General features: G+C 40.8%; 1 protein-coding gene across 2 annotated transcripts; it reads right to left on the reverse strand.

The window, feature by feature from the left end:
• Positions 1-957: 957 nt before the first annotated feature.
• On the reverse strand, positions 958-16,981 carry tmod2 (tropomodulin 2). 2 transcript variants are annotated; one of them, XR_014597827.1, is made up of 11 exons: positions 16,855-16,981; positions 11,730-11,951; positions 10,483-10,639; positions 6,157-6,279; positions 5,778-5,852; positions 5,290-5,420; positions 5,088-5,195; positions 4,848-4,991; positions 3,633-3,777; positions 2,347-3,048; positions 958-2,313 (listed from the first exon to the last, which is right to left on the reverse strand). XR_014597827.1 is itself a non-coding variant. In XM_084019201.1 (10 exons), the coding sequence occupies exons 2-10, from the start codon at positions 11,853-11,855 to the stop codon at positions 3,017-3,019; spliced, it is 1,041 nt and encodes a 346-aa protein (XP_083875327.1). In that variant the 5' UTR covers positions 11,856-11,951; positions 16,855-16,981; the 3' UTR covers positions 958-3,016. The 2 variants fall into 2 exon arrangements, 1 of the variants encoding a protein (XP_083875327.1); XM_084019201.1 differs by having other exon boundaries at positions 958-3,048.
• Positions 16,982-19,365: the final 2,384 nt, after the last annotated feature.

Below are 19,365 nucleotides of genomic sequence, written 5' to 3' on the forward strand. Positions count from 1 at the left end.
CTGTTGAGAGCTTTGTTCAGGGTTGACTCATAGCAGCGATCACTGATGGAAAATCAGCCGCGGGACTGCAGGTGCAGCATACCTGTTTGAGAACAAAGAACCCGTGTGAAAGCTGGCAGAGGCGTAGGGGGAAGGCAGAGAGGCAGCGTTGGGGGTTTTACATATAGGGGTTAAATCATCTCACATAAATATATCAGCACAAACATTTTTGGAGAGACTCAAGTTCATATCTGTACCCACCCAATCCAACCACCTGACCAGCAGCTGCTTTAATATCACATCTTTGGATGTGAATGAGAATATAATCAATGCTCAGTGGCCGATACAGAAACTCCCTTTTTACTTCATCGTATTTATAGCACTGCTCTCTGGACATCAACCTCAAATAAAGACATACTAGAAGCTGTTATAGTCTATTTTTTTTTCCAACTGCAGAGGAGCGGTGCTTATTAATAGACATGGTCTGAGGGAACCGTTGTACTGCACTTACATAAGCACACTGTACATTTCACTGTGTGATTCTGGGTTTGGATGGTGGTTTTCCTTTGAAACCAGGACATAAACCTGCTGTTCTCATTCCCTCTATTCTCTCAAGAGTGGAAAAACACTCGAGTCATTCACTCGAGCCACAGTTCACTGCCAGCAGCGCGGAGCTTTCTCCGACAGCAGCTCACCGCACAGGAAACCCAGAGAGGGATGAAGTCATACGCATTACGTCATCTCTCCGGCATGTGCAAACGATCTGCAAAACCGGCTCTGATTAAAGGGTGCAAACGTACTCCACCTGGAGGGCCTCCCTAACCAGAAGGCCCGTCTATAAGTCATTAAATATACTGTTTGCACTTGACGTTTCACCACAACCAGAGTTTGCTCCTTCGTCAACAACTGAGCATCTCCATGACAACTGAAGACAATTTAAAGATCTTTTAAAAAAAAAAAATGCAAAGACATGGCACATTGAGCATGTAAAAACATTTATTGTTGAGGATATTTTATATTCAGCAGTGCATTTCACCAGTCCTGTGGTTTTATAATAGTACATATTCCGTATATTGAGCCTAAACCTGGGTTTTGATTTAAGGTAAAAAACAAAAAAAACAAAAAAAATCTCAGCGATGAGTTGTGTCGACACATAAAAGTGTGTGCTTGTGTACGTGTGTGTGTGCACGTTGAATTTGAGATGGCATTTTTTTACAATCAATATACATATTATGAATCACAGAATATTCTTAACAAGCCCAGGCAAAGAAGCGGTTTTACATTTTAGCTGACTGTCCACCGGCAAAGCACAGTAATGCAAAAAAACTAAGAAGGTCCGAGAAGAAATAGCAGATATGACCGTGGACGACGTATACAGATATAAAACCCAAAGTACTGAACTCAGCCGTACAACTCTTGTCCAAGGAATGTCAGGCTGTTAGGGTGAAATAACATATTTGGTGGATATAGAAACATGATGTTCACGAGTGATGTTCATGCCAACATATTATTCCTATTACACGTAAAACAGTATATACAAGTTCAAGTAATCCTGAATTAGTCCTGGTATACCCATCTCGAGCAGGTTAGTGTACCTCAGGAAGTTCAGTTTCAGGCACACAGAGCATGTTGTTATCGGTTACATAATGAATGACATGCTACTGCTGAGAGGGAACGTGTGAAAGAGGGAGCAGAGTGAAATTTGACATCTCTACAAGACTTTCAATTTGGGAGATGTGGTTCAAAGAAACATTTCACAAGTAGCCGCGACCTGAGAAGTAAACCACGCCGAGTGTTGGCCAACTCCTCCTCACGTCGCAGTGAAATACTTGCTGAACATTGTGCTAATAAATGGTGATAAAACAGTATGTAATAGCACGATGTGATCTAAATAAGATCATCGGCTTTATTGCCACGAAGTGTCTGTAGCGGACAAAGCTGAACCTGAACCAATAAACCAGTACGTCATACAATGATGCTTTAAGCACTGCATGTGTTAGTCTTTGGCATGGCGAAGCATCAGAGGAACCCAGTGTGTTGAGCAGACATTTACACAGTTTAAATCCTATTCCTTTTACAGCACAAATCTACTTTTATGTGACTCAAAATATCCAAACCTAGTTATACTTTCCTGTTAAGGGATACAAGTGATGGGAATAACCAATATCAGATTTTGAACCGTATGAAAACAAGATCTTAAATTAGAATAAAACAGTTAAGCAATATAAAACATAGATTGTTACATACTGTATTCATTTAATATAAAGGGAGTTATCCAGCAACTGATCTCAGGCCAGCACAAACTTAACCGTTACACGCAGCCAGACAGCCAAGCTGGCTTTACAAGGCAACTCCAACAAACAACACCTGCAGGTGGAAGGTGCAACAGCGTTATCTGAACTTGTGGTATCTTACAGGCGTCAGACAAGGTTTGCAGTGGCCATGGCTAGGCTCCAACGATCTGCCAGTAAGATGCGGTTCTAATAGACTGGTCGGACTTTGCTCCACGTCACTTTCTGATGCTCAAGTCAAGAACGACTCAGAGCTTTCCCTGTCCTTCAAATGACAAATTCTGCAGGTATTCCACTGGTAGCTTAGGCCTCAAACTATCATGGTAGAGGATACAGGGCTCTCTTGTTGTTAGTTATTGTTACAAAGCTGTTATATTATATATATATTTGTGTCTGTTACTTGGGAATGTTCATGTTTGTTCCACGTGTTTATAGCGTAGTATAAAAAGGGGGAGAAAAGAAACAAGTAAAAAGGCTCAACAAATATGAAAATGACTAAAAGCTAATCAGATTTACACCTTCAATAACAATATAATAATAAACACAAGTATGAACATGGGGGAGGGCAATTCCAGTTATTTCCCTTCTTCTCAGATGTATGTTCTGGTTGAGCGCGCCTTGCCCCACAGTTTGGCACAAGACTTAAGTTTCCACACAGTGAGATGAGACCAGGGCATTGGCTGAAATTATTCCACATGGTGAGATGAAACATCAGGATTGGCTGAGAGACGGAGTGGGCACCGTCCCTACAGATCCCCTTCCACTCGCTTCTTGCGGACTAAAGAGGAAAAGAACAATGAAAAAGGGCAAAAAGCATGAAATCTTTTTTCCCCGCCACAAAATCTACCAATTACTAGAATAAGTGAACAACAATGAACAACTGCAAACATGCTACACAACCTACACAAGCCTGTTAGTTCGTCAGTAAGTGACTCATCATGGGCAGAGCGGTCAAAGTTTAGACCCATTTCAACAGCATGTGTGTGCACGCAGAAAACAGGAAGTGGAAATGTCATCACTCTCAAAGCCGTGTCATCACACCGTGTCAATGTCCATTACTGTTAATTCATTCAAAACACTTTGAGGCTACCGGCACACGCATGCATCAGACCTGTGCTACCGCGACTCGGACAGGATGAGGAGCTAAAAGAGAGCAGAGGCCGTCACTGTGGACCCACATTGTACGGGAGAAAACACATTGGAGACGCAGATGAACTGCAGAGATGTTGAAACTGTTATGACTCATTCTCCCAAAGAGAGATACCAAGGTGGAAGGTAGCGTAACTGGCAACGATTCACTAAGTCTTTGCATGTTTAAACAGATCTGAAATGATAATGTGTGTGTGTGTGTGTGTGTCGTACCCAGGTCGTTGTTCTTGGTGATCGCTGCAGCAGCTCTGGAGCGAGGTCCTTGCTGAGTGAAGTGGTAGCCAAACTTCACTATGCTGTTGTTTTCTTCCAACATTTTAGCTATCTCCATCTCGACGGTAGTACCCAGCTGCTGCCTCTGTAACACACACACACACACACACACACACACACACACACACACACACACACACACACACACACACACACACACACACACACACACACACACACACACACACACACACACACATCTGAACATCAGGGTCTGAGCTTTGGTTTCAGGACATCCAGTCAGAGGTTAGAAGTCTTGGTGTCATTTTGGACTCAAGCTATGAAGCAGGATGCTGAGACACTGATTCATGTGTATATGTGTGATGCCATCTTCACTGGCCTACCAAAAAAGTGCTTATAGGAAAACTTCAACTAGTTCAGAGCTCTGTGTCCACTCACTACTCATAATAAAGTTACATAGTGAGCCCACTATGTTGTAGTGCTCACTAACCCAGCATTATTTCAGACACAACCTCAGAAAAGAGAACATCTTACTGATGTTTAATCTACTCTGCACTAACTTGATTTTATCACAAACAAAGCTCTTTATCAAATAGCACATTATTTAATAAGAAATCAAGACTCTGAACACCCGGCCCAGCTGGAGACCTACTTATTCAGGCAGGCATTTCATAAAATGTATTATTGCTTTTTTCCTTTTCTACTACTTTTATTTCTCTGCCTTTTATTGGATCTTTAATTAACTTATATATTCTCTGTATTTTATTTCTTACATGTGCCGTTTTTAAGCTGCATTTTATTTATAAAAAAGGTGCTATACCAATAAATGTATTATTACAAAGTACCACAGGGATGTGTTTTAACTTCTTTTCCACTACTGGAAACTCTCAACCCGTGTTTTATGTTTCATTCAGGCAGTGGTTTGTGTTGTTTGGCATTTCCTCAACTGCATGCTGCATAACACAAACATTTTCTACTACTTTAGGCTGCGTGAAACCGCTTTATTTAAAAGAGGGGGAAGACTTCTTTAGTCAAAGGTCCTCTGTAATCAGCTACAGTGACCCTGAATAAAAAAAGAAAAGAAAAAAAAAACAACACTTTTGTGAACTGTGTGTGTGTGTGTGTGTGTGTGTGTGTGTGTGTGTGTGTGTGTGTGTGTGTGTGTGTGTGTTACAAAGCTGGTAAAACTGGTACCTGGTTGTCTATCTTGATCTCCGTGAGTGTGTCATTGTCTCGCAATGCGTCAACCAAAGCTTGCACCCCTGCCCCGGTGATAAAGTTGGTCTCCAGATTCAAAGCTCGCAACGTCTTGTTCTCTCGCAGCATTTCACCGAATACCTGGAAAGGAGGAGGACGACATGAAGCAAAGACATAAAGATGGAGTTGTCAGGTGTTAACAAAGCCACTAAAAGCCCACAAGCCACTCCCTCTCACCACAGCTATGGGGTCGTTACTCCGTGTTGCTGCCAGGCTGAACTTCTTGACGGTCGTGTTCTTCTCCATGGCTTTAGCAAAGTCCTTTAGTGTGGGGATTGGAATGTTCTGGGAAAACCAACAAAGACACACCGCTATCAACCCATGGATAACAAAGCATAATACACACTCTGACACTCTGAAAGCGTGCGTTTCCGTGTACCTTGATGTTGTTGAGGTTGACCTCGGTCAAGGAGCTGTCGTTGCTTTTTATCCTCTGCAGAGTTTCTTCTACGTTAGTGGGGTTGGGAGGCTCGTCGAACACTGGGTTCATCTTCTCCCCTTTGATCACATCTAGAAACGACACACAGGCAGAGGACAAGATCTGTTATGGGACCATTCAGTGACCGTTGTATTGTACAATGGAGTAATAACGGATGAAACATTGTCGGTATGTACACGGAGTTACGGTAACTTGCTAATTCCACCATGCTTTAATGCTACGCTGGTTGTAGAAAATGAGGTCACAGCTCAGGAGAAGGACAAGCTACCCAGCCAGCCATCCATCCATCTCTGGAGCTGTGTCCGCTCTCTTCCCCACGTGTCACCGAACATCAATCAACAATCGCCAGTTTGTCAAATGACCACAGAAAACAGTTTCCGTTGTACTCCTATTCTATTTATATGGTTGACCTCTATGATTGAACTTACTGTTGTAACCCTCTTTCGATGCAGTCCCGTCATACGTCTGACTACTGGTGACCAGCGTGTGAACACCCAGGATCGCTGCAAAACAAAAGCAAACCATAGACTCAGCAGCTGTGGTGAGGAATCGGATGTTCTCCCAGGTTCAGTGAATGTAGGGTAACCAGATCCAGAGGCCATAGTAGACAAGTGGTGTTTTTTTGCTCAGTGAGCTCTTTCATTCCCCCATCAACCCACAGAAAAGGATGCAGCCCTGGGAAGGCCAGTCAGTGAAAGGAGCTTGTGTTTTCCCGTCCCAGCGGACTCAGGAATACTGTAGTCTCACAACTACAACTGCCTTTTAACAGACTTTTTAGCTTTCTCAAAGATATGTATTCATTCTTACCTGCTAGATCGCACAGTTCTGTATCAGTGGCACTGGACAGGGCTTCCTCTAACTCTGGATCGAGGGTTGTGACGTCCTCCTGGCATGATTCTATTGGTTTCTGCTTGGGAATAAATACTTTACCTGTGGAGAAAGAAGGAAAGGGCGGTGAGGAGAGGAGAATATCTGAACTCAAAGATGATTCAGCTTCATAAAAATATGGGCCGGCAATAAATGACTTAAGACGTCAACACAGACTGAAGAAAGGGATGCGTGCTACAGGCGTGAACGTTTTATGAGATGTTACACAACCTCCCATTTCTAGAAAATAATGTCCAACTATTAACTGTCAGTTAACGTGACTCGTTTTTTTTCCTACAGTCATTCCTCTTGCCTTGTGCCACAATCATAAGACTGCATGACTACCAAGTGCTGTGTGAGAGAATGTGCGCACGCATTTAGGTCTGGAACGCCAACACTAATCAGGGCTTATATCTCAGTTTACTAAACATTACCCTTTTTTCTTTGACGTCCGTGTCAAACTTTACACAGCAGCACCCTGAAATTGTCATCAGGCTTCTTTGCTCTCAAGGCTTTAATCTCTCATTTTAAGCAAATGCTACACTGTGTGTTTCTTGGCTTCTTTATGAAAATCCATGAAACACATTAAGCTTTCTTGCACAGAGAATCAGCACAGAATGTTGTATGTACTTATTTTTATTACATTTTACAACTTTTTAATTATATCCGCTGTCATCGCAAAATATTGTTGTTTTAGGCCAGCTTCTAATAATGGTAATGTTTCTGCCAAGGAAGTGAAATCAGAACAAAGTAAATGCACTGTTTAATTAAGTCTGGGGCCCCTCCGATTTCACGAGGCATGGGACGATATGAAAATGTCATATCACGGTTATCCTGGCCAAAATAATTGCAATTCACAATATTATCCAAATTATCATCAAAATGTGCTTGAAACATGTTTATGAATCACTTAACATTTTTTTATTGTGTCATCGATACGACACACAACTGTATTTTTCACTCCTCTACCATGATAGCAACTTAGACAGCGTCTTCAATTAATTTGTGATATATTTACGATTATCCCGGTAATGGAAATTCCCCACAATCGATATTGTGAGTGGTTTCTTTTATGCGTGATGAAATCCGACATCGTCCCATCCCTAGATTTTACACAGCATTCCCCAAACATCAGTTGTTCAGAACAGCTGAACTCAGTCCACCCAATAAAGTCTGACAGCTTTGGTATTGCCATAGTAACGTATGGCCATAGTATTGCCATAGTAACCTATGGCAATAGGAAGTTAAGCAATTGAAACAATGACTGGAGTCTAATCTAAACTGCACTGCTGGGGCAAAATACACTTGCGCTTGACGGAGAGACCATCCAGTGGGTGCCATTTGCTTCTATATGCCTGTCTCCTTTAACAAAAACACCACAAGAACAGGCCCTCCCTATGCTCCCTTCTTCCAAGTTAGTCAAGCTAGTTAATTGTTCAAAGTGGTCCCGAGTGGGGGCTCTGGCACTTCCTGAAAGCCAGTAAAAAAACAAAACAGTAAACTACAGTCATCAGGCTGCATCCTGTGCCAGTCCCTCTGGGGTGACATTCAGCTGCTCAGAAGCAAAACGAAGACAGAGCCAAGAGACTGACAGCCACAAAGCCTTGTCATCTGTATGACCCCAAAGAAGCATCGATCATGGACCAATGAGGAAAAGCACATTGGGGTACAACACTTGACAAATGGGGAAAATAGGTCTGTCAATAACACAATGTCTGTCTGTAACTGGAGCATTGGAGTATTGAGATTATTCCCAGTCAAGCCAAAAGATCTCATTCATGCAAGCAATGCCATAAGAGTGCATTTTCATCAGTCGAACAGCCATAACCTTCACTGGAACCTCACCAACCATGATGTTTATCAAGCTTGAAGAGGCTTGAACGCTCAAACAAGTAAAAAAAATATGCCTTTGCGTTAAAGTGACCATTAACTCTCAACTAAACTGAAACCCAGTGATAAATAACTCATGCTATACATCTTCCTTCAACAACCAACATCTAGGCAGAACTTCATATTAATAATGTTCCCAAACCTCCAAGGAAATCAAGTGTGAACAGAGGGAATGAGAAATAGATGACAATAAAAAAGCTGACCCAATATAATAAGATGTAAGTGGTTAAAAGAGTGCAATGGTTACCATGGCTTTAAAGCAGGCTGTTTTTCTCTGAATTATGACACACACACACACACACACACACACACACACACACACACACACACACACACACACACACACACACACACACACACACACACACACACACACACACACACACACACACACACACACACACACACACACACACACACACACACACACACACACACACACACACACACACACACACACACACACACACACACACACACACTTTATCAGCAGGGGGTGAGTTTAACAAGGGAAAGAGAATCAGCTACATTCCACAGAACCACCACAGTGATTAGAGTTTTCCATGTTGTCATAGGGCGTGCACACACATGCATGCATACACACGCATTCACACACAGCCAGAGTATAATTTCTAACAGACCGGGGGGAGCTCTATATTTCCTCTCCAGTGAGGGAGGAGTGTTCAGATCTCTGGAGAGCCAACAAAAGGAATTCCTCTGGACATGAATTTCTACCCAGTAAAGTTTCTCCTAAAGCACATCCTTTTTTTCCCCCTCTTCTAGAAAATGACTACATTAACCACAAGAATGTCTTACAACCTGTTTGATCAGAAGTGGTTTCTCTCAAGCGGATCAGGTTATTTCAGTTACAGCATCATGAAACTCATCTTGATAAGCAGCCTGTGTTTATTTCACCTTTCGGTCAGAAATGTCCTGGTTCCTAACATGTTGTGACGTCCTCAGACATTTTTATTCCCCTTTGGGTAGACAACTCCATGATATCACCGACTGCTGTAATGATGATGCTTCCCACGTTCAAGACCATGTGTCATTTCACTCATTCAGCGCCAATACTACAGGTCTACTAAAAAAACAGATATTATAACTGTGTGAGTATCACATGCATACATAGATACATAGTAGCACATTTAGCTGCTGTAATACAAACGATGCATTAGGACTTTATAGCATCGTTATGAACGTGAGACAACGTTTCACAGCTGGACCCAAAGTATGCATCTTTAACGAGTGAGCCCCCAATATATTTGTTGACTGACGTTTCAATCAATGAGCAAAGCAAAACAAAAAACAAAAACATTTGTAAACTTGCCATTCAAATGAGGCTAAAGGCTCAGATTTGCATAGTTTTGTCTGAGGAAAACTCCGGCCTGTGCACAATAAGTCATAGTTGAATAATCTCTCATCTACAAATGGAACGGGACTAACATCAACAGATGGATTAATTCCCTTGACACTCCCTACATCCAATCCCCTGGTACAACCTCACCGCCCCCACACTGCTGTATGTTGCATAAGGGCAGCCATGCATTAATAACACCTGCCTAAAACAGCAGAACAGTAATTACTGCTGTGTGTTGAAGTGCTGACACAAACACAAACCACCAGTCCCACCTCGCTTCTTCGTGCCTCGAGGAAAACATCCCAAACATATGACAGCGCCACAGTAATTATGTTCTTAATGAGTTAATCATGGGACACTGTATAACTGTATAATATCCCCCACTTTAAAGATGCGCATTTAAAGAAACGCGTAGATTAAAGGTGAGGAGAGAAACTAGTGGAAATGACAGAAAATAACAGCAAAATGCAGTCAAGACATCAAGGAGTGTTTGGTGACAAAATCTTCTCTCCCAATTAAGGTAGTTTCATACCTTAATAATGACATATATGACACTATAGCATTTATTCTGGTTATTCAATAAATATATGAAATAACCAAACTGTATAGCCCATATTTGCATATTCCCTTGTGAATTCAATATTTCCTAATTTAATTAAGAACTTATGTCCAAAATTAACATAACAAGTTCAAGTGAAAGTCCAGAAAAGATGAATACATATCTCCAGCTCTACACTGACTATGTTTATGTGCATGTACACAATTACAGAGTAATCAGATTAGTTTGAGTTTGATCAGATTTTCTGAGAGATTTAGCAATTAGCCACATGACAAAAGTTACACAGATATTCAAAAAAGCTAGTAAACACTCAAAAACATAACAATTCTGATCTCTACAAGTGCTATCAGGCAACCAAGTATTGTTATGCTTGGACTTTCTTTGTGTTGATTTTTAGTCATGGGGTTATAGAATAGTAAATACTTGTATTGGACTGACACTGTAGACAAACACACACCTTTTCTCTCCCCGGTGAAGGGCACTACATCCTCTCTGTCCTTGTACTCCATGGCTTCCTTCTCCAGGTATTTGAGAAGGCCATCTCTGTTAAATGTTCCTGTTGCTTGCTTAACCGTCTGGTCCTTCTGACGCATGCCAGCTGGAAGAAGAGCATTCTGAGGAGAGGAGACAAAGAGACGCATTAGACCCGTCAACTAGACACAAAACTTCAATACACTCATCGTAGATTTGGGTAAAGGGTAAATGCTAAATTGTGTTTTCACAAGCTGTGTCTGAATGCCTTCTATATGGTGAATAAATATCCATTAATTGAATTACTTGAAGGTGCATGTACTATGACATCTACGTAGCAACAACACATGTTCAGGTCTGTGAGGCAGGTGGCATCAATGAAGTTGGAGAGTTCCTCAAGCAGGAAGTCAACATACCATGACTTGCTCAACCACTACCTTGTGAATTAAAAAACTCCACCCAGCATAACAATGTAATCAATTGAGGACCATTTGTTGTAATGGAGTCACTTTAGGGAGGTGAACGAGGATTTGCAAAATGTTGTTTGTTTAATTAAAACTAAATGCAGTGCTTCTTTTTTTGTCAACAAACCACATTCTACTTTGTCTATTTAATGTCATGAGATCCAGAATAGTTTCCACTCATGCTGCCTGCTTCCTGTGGGCCTTTGTGTTCACCATGTGGGCTGATTCATCTCACTTTGTTTAGATGGAATAACAAAAAAAAAACACCGGCCTGGGAGGATTTCATTATACTCTCCCTAGCTTTACTCACAAATAAACACACAAACACTTGGCAGCTTGCTGACCGAGCCACTACAGTTGAGACGCCCACTTTACATGACTTCCCCCAAACACTTTGGCTGGGGGTTTGGAGGTGTGGTTGGGGGGTGCAAAGGAAAAATACACCTTTGGATTTGAATGTGCGATGTTCAATGCATACCAGGAAATTAAACTGTGATGATGTGGTATAATATTTCAGTGGATTCCCTTATTCTGAATCTACTTCAGCCAATTTCCACTTTCTGCAATTCACTAGACCTACCATAACCCTGACAAAAGAAGATTGTATGTGTGCCTTATTTGAGAAAATGAATTATGGCTGCAAAGATTTGTGTGCTTAACATATTTTTCAGTCTTAAATTGTCCATTTCCTTAAAAATAATTTAACAACAGCAGAACTCCCTCCCACTAAAGAGCCCTGGAGCTCGTCCAACCCTCGCTGAGTCCTGACCTCAGGGTCCATCTCTTCGAGGGCTGTCTCCAGCTGTTTGAGCTCCTCCTCCGACAGTTTGTTGAGGATTTCATCTTCGTCGAGATCCTTGTACTTTTCCAGGTCCTTCTTGAATGACAACGCCATGGTGCCGGCTATAGCTTGGTAAGAAACACTGAACAGCAGACGACAGCCACAATGTTCCCTCTCAGGGCTCACTGCTCCAGACCAGGGAGAGGCTACCTGGAGACGAACACACACAAATAAAACTTTCATGGTGATGGGTCATGAAATGCTTTTAAATTTACCCGACCATAAAAATGCAATGTAAGTACATCTAAATTGAAATAAAGTTGATATCATCTCTGAAACAATAGTCGATCACAGCTGGGCTGAATAATGTTGCAACACATACACACAGCTGGAACAAAGAAAGAACTTTCTCAGGCTCGGAGAAATCATCTGACCACTCCCATAAGAATCACCACCAACTCTTTGAGAACCCTAACTTTTGTGCTACTTTGGAGAACAATAACAACTAAAAAGAAGAAGCAAAAGAAGCTAATTCAACTGGATATGTATGGACATATTTTCCATCCAGGGACTAAGGGCCAGAAAATTTACAATTTTAACAAAATACCAGTGTTAACTCTAAGTAGATGGATGAGAACAGCCCAGTTAAGATTAAATAAAGCTCAGATTAGTGAATGAGTGAGTGTGTACCCTGTCAAACGAGATGAAGAGCCTCCAGTTCCCTCTCCCACGCCACAGTGTGAACACTAAATGACCTCATGATTTCCAGATTCTCTGCAGGACTCCACAGATGGTCTTAGTCCTGCTCACTCATACACACTTAAACGTATACTTTTTTGTGCTATTGTAGACTTGTAGGTAAAACAAGTACTTATTTGCAGGAATATATGCCAGTCTCACTAATTCAAGTCAACTGAGAAATACACCACTATCTCTTAACATGCACCGTGCTTAGCTGTGGATTCTTTAAACTTTAAGGGTCATTTCCCCGGTGCTGCTTAAGTGATTTCTACAGTTCAGAGGAATTCCCTCAGAGTCTGACAATGACTGTGTCTCCACAATCCAGGCTCTGTCCTAGACTAATTCTCTCCCTTTCCTCCTCCATTAGACCACTACACACATTTGTTTCTGAAATGATCATGAGAGTCATAGAAGGGACATTTACAAGCCTGAAAGTCAGCAGGTTAAGCTTGGCTCAAATGTCAGCGCTGATGACTTTTATAAAAGCGTATAATGAGCTACAATAACAACCTTCCCTAATGTCCCACCGTAGAGTCGTTTAATCCGATCCTGGATCACTGAGTCAGTACAGTAATAATGACTAGTGCATGGCTGCTGCAGGATATTATCACAGCTAACTGAGGAGGGAGCTCAGACATTCAAGCTGCAATGAAGCTAAGCCAAGGGTGCTGGACAAGCAAGATGACAAAACAATATAAACGGACATCAAAATATGGCCCAAATGAAATTGCCAGGCTGTAAAATAATGTGAATAAAACATACACAAAAGAAAACCTGGAAAAAAAAGACAATATTTGTTGAGAACCATGACCACAGCTTAAACTGAAGAACCAATAGACAATCTAACGCGCATTATATCTGACGGATTAAAAATATCCCGAGAATCCGAATCATATGAAAGTAATTTTGTGTGTCGTGGCCACAACAGCAGCCTTCTTTGCTGTGGTCATGGAACAGCAAAAGGATTTGTTTTTCATGACGTCTGGTCATTACAATTCTTTGCTCACATGCTTTCAGGAAAGGGGAGCTTTGTTCATCTTTCATAATCAACTCTGAGATGCCTTGGGGCCCAAAAAGCACATGGGGGCCTCACTTTGATTATGTGAAAATGAAATCTTTGATGTATTCTGCCAAAAAGGCCTCACATCTAGGCCTAACTCTTTTCATTTCCTTCCATGCCAGTAAAATCTTGGCTAGCCAGTGAGAACATATGAAAAGCTTGCAACATATGAAGTTTGATTTATGACCTTTTTTTTTTTTTTTAATCCTAATTTCGTTTAAATTACCCTGACTAATTCCCATAATGTGCAGAATGCAATGATGAGATGACCTTTCTGGCAGGTATCTGGTAAAAGCAGAGACACCAGCCTAGCATAAAAGCTTAAGTTAAGTCTTGCACATGCACACACACACAAACACAAACACAAACACACATAATGCTCTTATGACAGGATCAGCTCAAATAACACAATTTACCATATTATCCTACTTACTCACATTTAACACTTTCCACTTCCTTGACATATAATTCAGCACATTTAAAACAACAGCCACTGTTTACAGTGAGGCCCAGTACATTTGAGCGTGCAGATAGAAGTGTAATGGAGCATGCAGACAGGGATAATGATGGCAATGGGTGGGCTCAGGCTGAAGTGGAGACGCTGAGAGGATCTATTAGTCCAATCTGATTGATTCCTTTCTCTCTCTTCTCTCTGCTAATCCATCAAGACAACAACAGATGGCTCTGAGCCAATAATACTGCAAACCTGTCTGCCCTTTACGCTCACTTTACACTCCCACCCATTGTCCAGTACACTCAGGCTACTGTTGGATACACAAACATATTATTGAGGATTGCACAAGGACAAAGTGACATATATCATGATTTCAGTTCACCTAACAGGCTGGATGTGCAGTGATATAAAATACGCCTTGAGAAAGAAAAACTCATCCACTCTATGTGTGCATGAAAGACCAATCTTTTTTGAGTATGCATAAACTTTATGCACATTAATTGAAGTTACACTGTGGGTAGGGCTATGATGCTGTGTCTTTTGTTGGCAAAGCACTGACCTGTTCTGAAAATGAATTCATAGAAGAGGGAAAACTAATGTTAAATATCCGGTACTACCTCTGTCATCACCACCACCTCCAAAAAAATACTGTATTTAGGTGAAATGTCTGAACAATTTTCCGGTCAAATAGTGAGGTTTCATCTTCTTTCAAAAACCGATGTCGACAGAATAATCGTAAAAAATGTTGGGGCCTCAATACAGCTTATATTGTATTAAATAATATAATCCATAGTAGCTAAAAATCTAAATACTAACTTTATCTCCATCAAGCATAACAATTGCAATCAACATCCAGGTTGCTATTTTAGATGTCAGAAGCTGAAGCTGAAGGAAAAATAACTTGGAGCTCAGAGATGAACAGGAAGCACACTAACTGGTTATTACATTATTATAGAGCACCAGCCCATCAACGCACAAACAGACTATAGTTAGAATGACCCAGCTCTGCAGCCTCTGGGACTAGAATCTGTACTTCCTCCCACCTACTCTCTACAGTTTTACTCTCTACCTTTCTGTCGCTCCACCCTGTTGTTACTCAGTTATCCTTCATCCGTTTTATTTTCCGCCTCCTTAAGGTTCCTGGAAGTGTCAGAAATTATAGAAAACAGATGGAAGGAGGAGACAGAGATAGCAACAGAGGGTCTGATCATGCGTTCTCTGAGGTATGTTCACTTCAATACATAAGAATAAATTAAACAATAAGAAGCTATCCGCGCCAGGAGAATAAAATGTGTTTAAATATGGTGCAGATAGTGAGCAGGCCTTTCTTAATAGACTCCAAGTCCTTATTAACTCTTCCATTTAACAAACTATAAGAAAAAGATACACCAACATTTACGTTGTTCATTCACTCAAGCACGCTCCGTCTCTGCACCTCTTGTGCACACTTGTGAAGGGTCAGACAGGAAAGTGGGGTGTTCCTCAAACAAGCACACGTGATTTTCATACACCCCTGTTTTGGCCACACACTCCAGAGATACACTCCATTATTACATAATGAGAACAGATTCCAAGTTATGCCTTGCCTTTCAGCTCAACAAGGACTTGCAAGGGCTAGAGCATGAATGCTGCATGTTCAAGAAAGGTTAACACGTCCACGCCTTTGTAAAACCAATGACTGTTGCTATTCACCTGCATAACAGCAAGGGTGAAACCAGGCACTCACAGCCAGGTTTCACTCTCCAGTGAGAACTTTGCAGGTTAAATAAATCCATACCTGAGGTGCCCGTTTATCTGCAATGCTGCACTGCAGAGGGTGATACGGGCGGCGGTATCACCAAAAATACCATGTCAGCAGTCAACATGACATTCAAGTCAGTTACCTGCTGTACACTTTCAGGAGGGCGAGCTGCCTTCAGGCTTCAAGAGAAAACGCACACTTTCCTAAGCAGACTCGGACCACACCCTTCATTCACCATTGTGCACTGCTGGTCAAACTACCTTTGTGAACAGCCACGCGCATACACACACACACACAAACCCTCAAATTAGCCTTTTTAAAAAGGAGTGTCAATACTCAGTAACACGGGTAATATGAGCCTGCACCAATCAAACAAGTAGAATGGCTGCAAAAGCCACCGTCTTTGCCGAGCTAACGCTGCACACTGGTGTGAGTCATCACACCCAAAACCATGTCCTTAAAAACTGAAGCTGTTGTCTAAGCCAGACAGTCACGGTATTGAAAGCTTGTTTGCAAAATGCAGTATCAGGCTGACAGGGATGTGCAGCTGAGAGTTAATGTGACCTATGTTGTGACGTTACATACAGAACGCAACAGTCATACCCAATAAAACAATAACTATGAACCGAACGGATAACAGAATCATTAGAGGATACTTAGTCCTGCCATATAGTGACGTATCACACTATATACTATTATATAAATCAAAACGGCTAAAGTTCCTTTGGTGGTAACTTAGCTGTCCCCAACTTAAATAGTTTCATCCATCTGTTGTGGACATAGCGGGCTGGGAAACGGTGTTAGCTAAGACAGGTTATTGATCAAAACGCTGAAATAAGTGATTAGCACCGCCTAATAAAACACATTACCTAAGAATAGTTCACTTAAAGCCAGAGGAAGCTGTGTGTATGACGCTTGCTTAGCTAGTGTTACATTTGTCGGATGCAGGGGCACCATGCGAAAAAGCCCGATGACATGTAACAGTTAGCAGCTAACACGCTAACAGTTGACTCAAGTTGCTAGCCGTTTAGCTAAGCCAGCTTGTAAACACTGCGGCGAACTAGATCCCTGAATTGACAAACTAAATACAAAACCCCAGAGATGTGTATTACCTTACCTGCGGCTAATGGGACCTAACTAAGAATCTCCAAATAACGCCACTCTTGCCAAATGAATGCGATGTCTTCAGCACTTGATTTCTCTCTCAGCCCAAGGGCGGTAACACAGGAAGGGAGCCGGAGCATTCTGTGAGTGACGTCTGATTGAACCAATAGACGGAGAGTCTTCCATGCATTAACCAATCGCGTAAATTAGCCCGCCCTAGTGTATATAAAACCAATGAGATGAGAGATAAAATAAAATAAAAATAAATAAAATAAAATAATATAAAATAAATAAAATAAATAAAATAAATAAAATAAATAAATAAAATAAAATAAAATAAAATAAAATAAAATAAAATAAAATAAAATAAAATAAAATAAAATAAAATAAAATAAAATAAAATAAAAAATAAATAAATAAAAAATAAATAAAATAAAATAAAAATAATTTAGTTGATCAAAATAAAGCTACAGAGCACATTTAAATATACTAACAAGAGAAGTTTAGTTAACACACAGGCACTCTTTCAAAAGTGGGGACAAAGAGAAACCTCTGGAAGAGCAACAGAGCCCTCTGCCAGGATGAATAGGGAAGTAGTTGGTGTCATATGTATATACAGTGTAGACAGATATGGCAGCGGTACAATTACAACATGAGAAATAAGAATATCTAAGAAATAGAATGATAGTATTCAAGACTACTGATGAGTGAAAAGTGATTTAACAGAAATTATATGATAGACTTTATTGTGACTATACTAATACAGCGAAATTACAAAATCACCCCGTCCATTGGAGTGAAGTCTGTGGATCAAGCAACTTCCAGGCGCTGTCAAGAAGTGGAATACAGAATACCAAGGAGACCTGGAAAGACATACTACAACATGCACTCGCAAACACACACACACACACACACACACACACACACACACACACACTTTACTTAGTCTTGATTGCAAATATCAAGGGGAGCTCGTCCTCTTTTTACTACACTGTGTTACACGCTGTAACAAGATGCCCTGTATGTCACACAGAAACTTTTGGAAGAGATGTGGATGCTGAAATCAGATGAACGATACTATCCTAATCAGCTAAATTTGATTGCATTGTACCATGAGGAATAATTATTTAATGCCATTTTAAAAGAGATTTACACAAGAGATAATAATGTGCATAGAGTAAATCTCTGTCTGTGCATCGATACATAATGTCTAAAGGTGAAGACAGGGTTTACTGCAGGGTGACAGGGCAGTCAGCTAGATGTTGGTCATCAACAACTGGTGATTGAATGTCACCACCTGGTGGTAGGGAATTGACACAAGTGCAATACCAAAACATGACCAGTAGGGGTCAGAATATAACAGACTGATACATTACTGCAGACAATATTGAAAGGGATCCTGTTGATCCTGTTGTCTATGACAAGGGTCCTGATAAATAACCTCTATCCAACCATATTATCCCAACATTAACCACGTGTAGATGCACACGTTGAATTGTAATGTAATCCACAGACAGTAATGTAGCACATGATTTAACAACTCTGAACTTTTACTCCCCTGTGTATAATCAGAACTCCCATCTGATTCGCTTGGTCAACCTCATTTTCCCTCCAGCAATTACGGCCTGAAATGAACTTCAGTAATTTCAACATCATAAAACCTGAGTCCTACAGTCTCATCAGACGTGGCTCACTGCGTCATCGAAGATGATGAACAGATAGTGCCAGTATTAGTGCACTAACTGGAATATCATCTCTCCCAAGACCTATGGACGCAGTTAGATCAGAAGGGGGTTCGAGAGAGTGTTGTCATAGTAACGTACTGTGACGTATGACTCAGGGTGTTGTTGCTCCTCCCGTTTTTTAATCATGCCATTGTTTCCTTTGTTGATTTTTGCCTTTTAGAGAAAGAGAGAGAGGGTTGACTCAAGTGAAGTAATTTGATTCTTGTCTGCCAATACAATCTCCTGGTGTTGTTTGGACCCCTGGGTGACTAGGAGCTCATTGTACTTTTAAAAACAATTAACGTTACTTGGGAAATATGATTCAATTACATTTTTTTTAATGTATTTACCCACACAAAAGCGTAAATGCTTCTTCCCCAGCAAAGAAAAAACACGAATAATGGCCTAATTTGCAGTTCAATCTAAAAAATGACATCTCACATTTAGAAAACCAAGTATAATTAATGCATTGAGCTCTCTCCTCTATGTCTCTCTTTGTACTCTTACATAAGAATAATGACCCGATTTCCATTAGAAAGGAGAGTTGGATCATCTATAACCAACAGAGACTTAATGCATAAATTCAGAGATCATAAATCCACTTGTTGCTTCCCAGTATTTGTTTGTCCATTTACTGTATTAGAATTCATGGAGATACAACTAGTGTATTTGTACTAGATATTGCTTCACCAACACTACATCATAATAGCTTTTGTTGATAATCTATGTACCAACATTGATTTCCACTTCCAGCATTTTGTTTCTATAAATAAGAAATCCCATGGCTTTAACTTCCCAAC

This window comes from Eutrigla gurnardus (genome assembly GCF_963514095.1).
Source record: "Eutrigla gurnardus genome assembly, chromosome: 1".
NCBI lineage: Eukaryota > Metazoa > Chordata > Actinopteri > Perciformes > Triglidae > Eutrigla > Eutrigla gurnardus.

Bases quoted from the DNA above. Each gene is read 5' to 3' on its own strand.
- tmod2 (XM_084019201.1), bottom strand. From the start codon at position 11,855: ATGGCGTTGTCATTCAAGAAGGACCTGGAAAAGTACAAGGATCTCGAC. The intron at 10,640-11,729 runs GTCAGGACTCAG...TCCTCTCCTCAG, and splicing joins TCGAAGAGATGGACCCTGAG to AATGCTCTTCTTCCAGCTGG. The intron at 3,778-4,847 runs GTACCAGTTTTA...TGTGTGTTACAG, and splicing joins AGATCAAGATAGACAACCAG to AGGCAGCAGCTGGGTACTAC.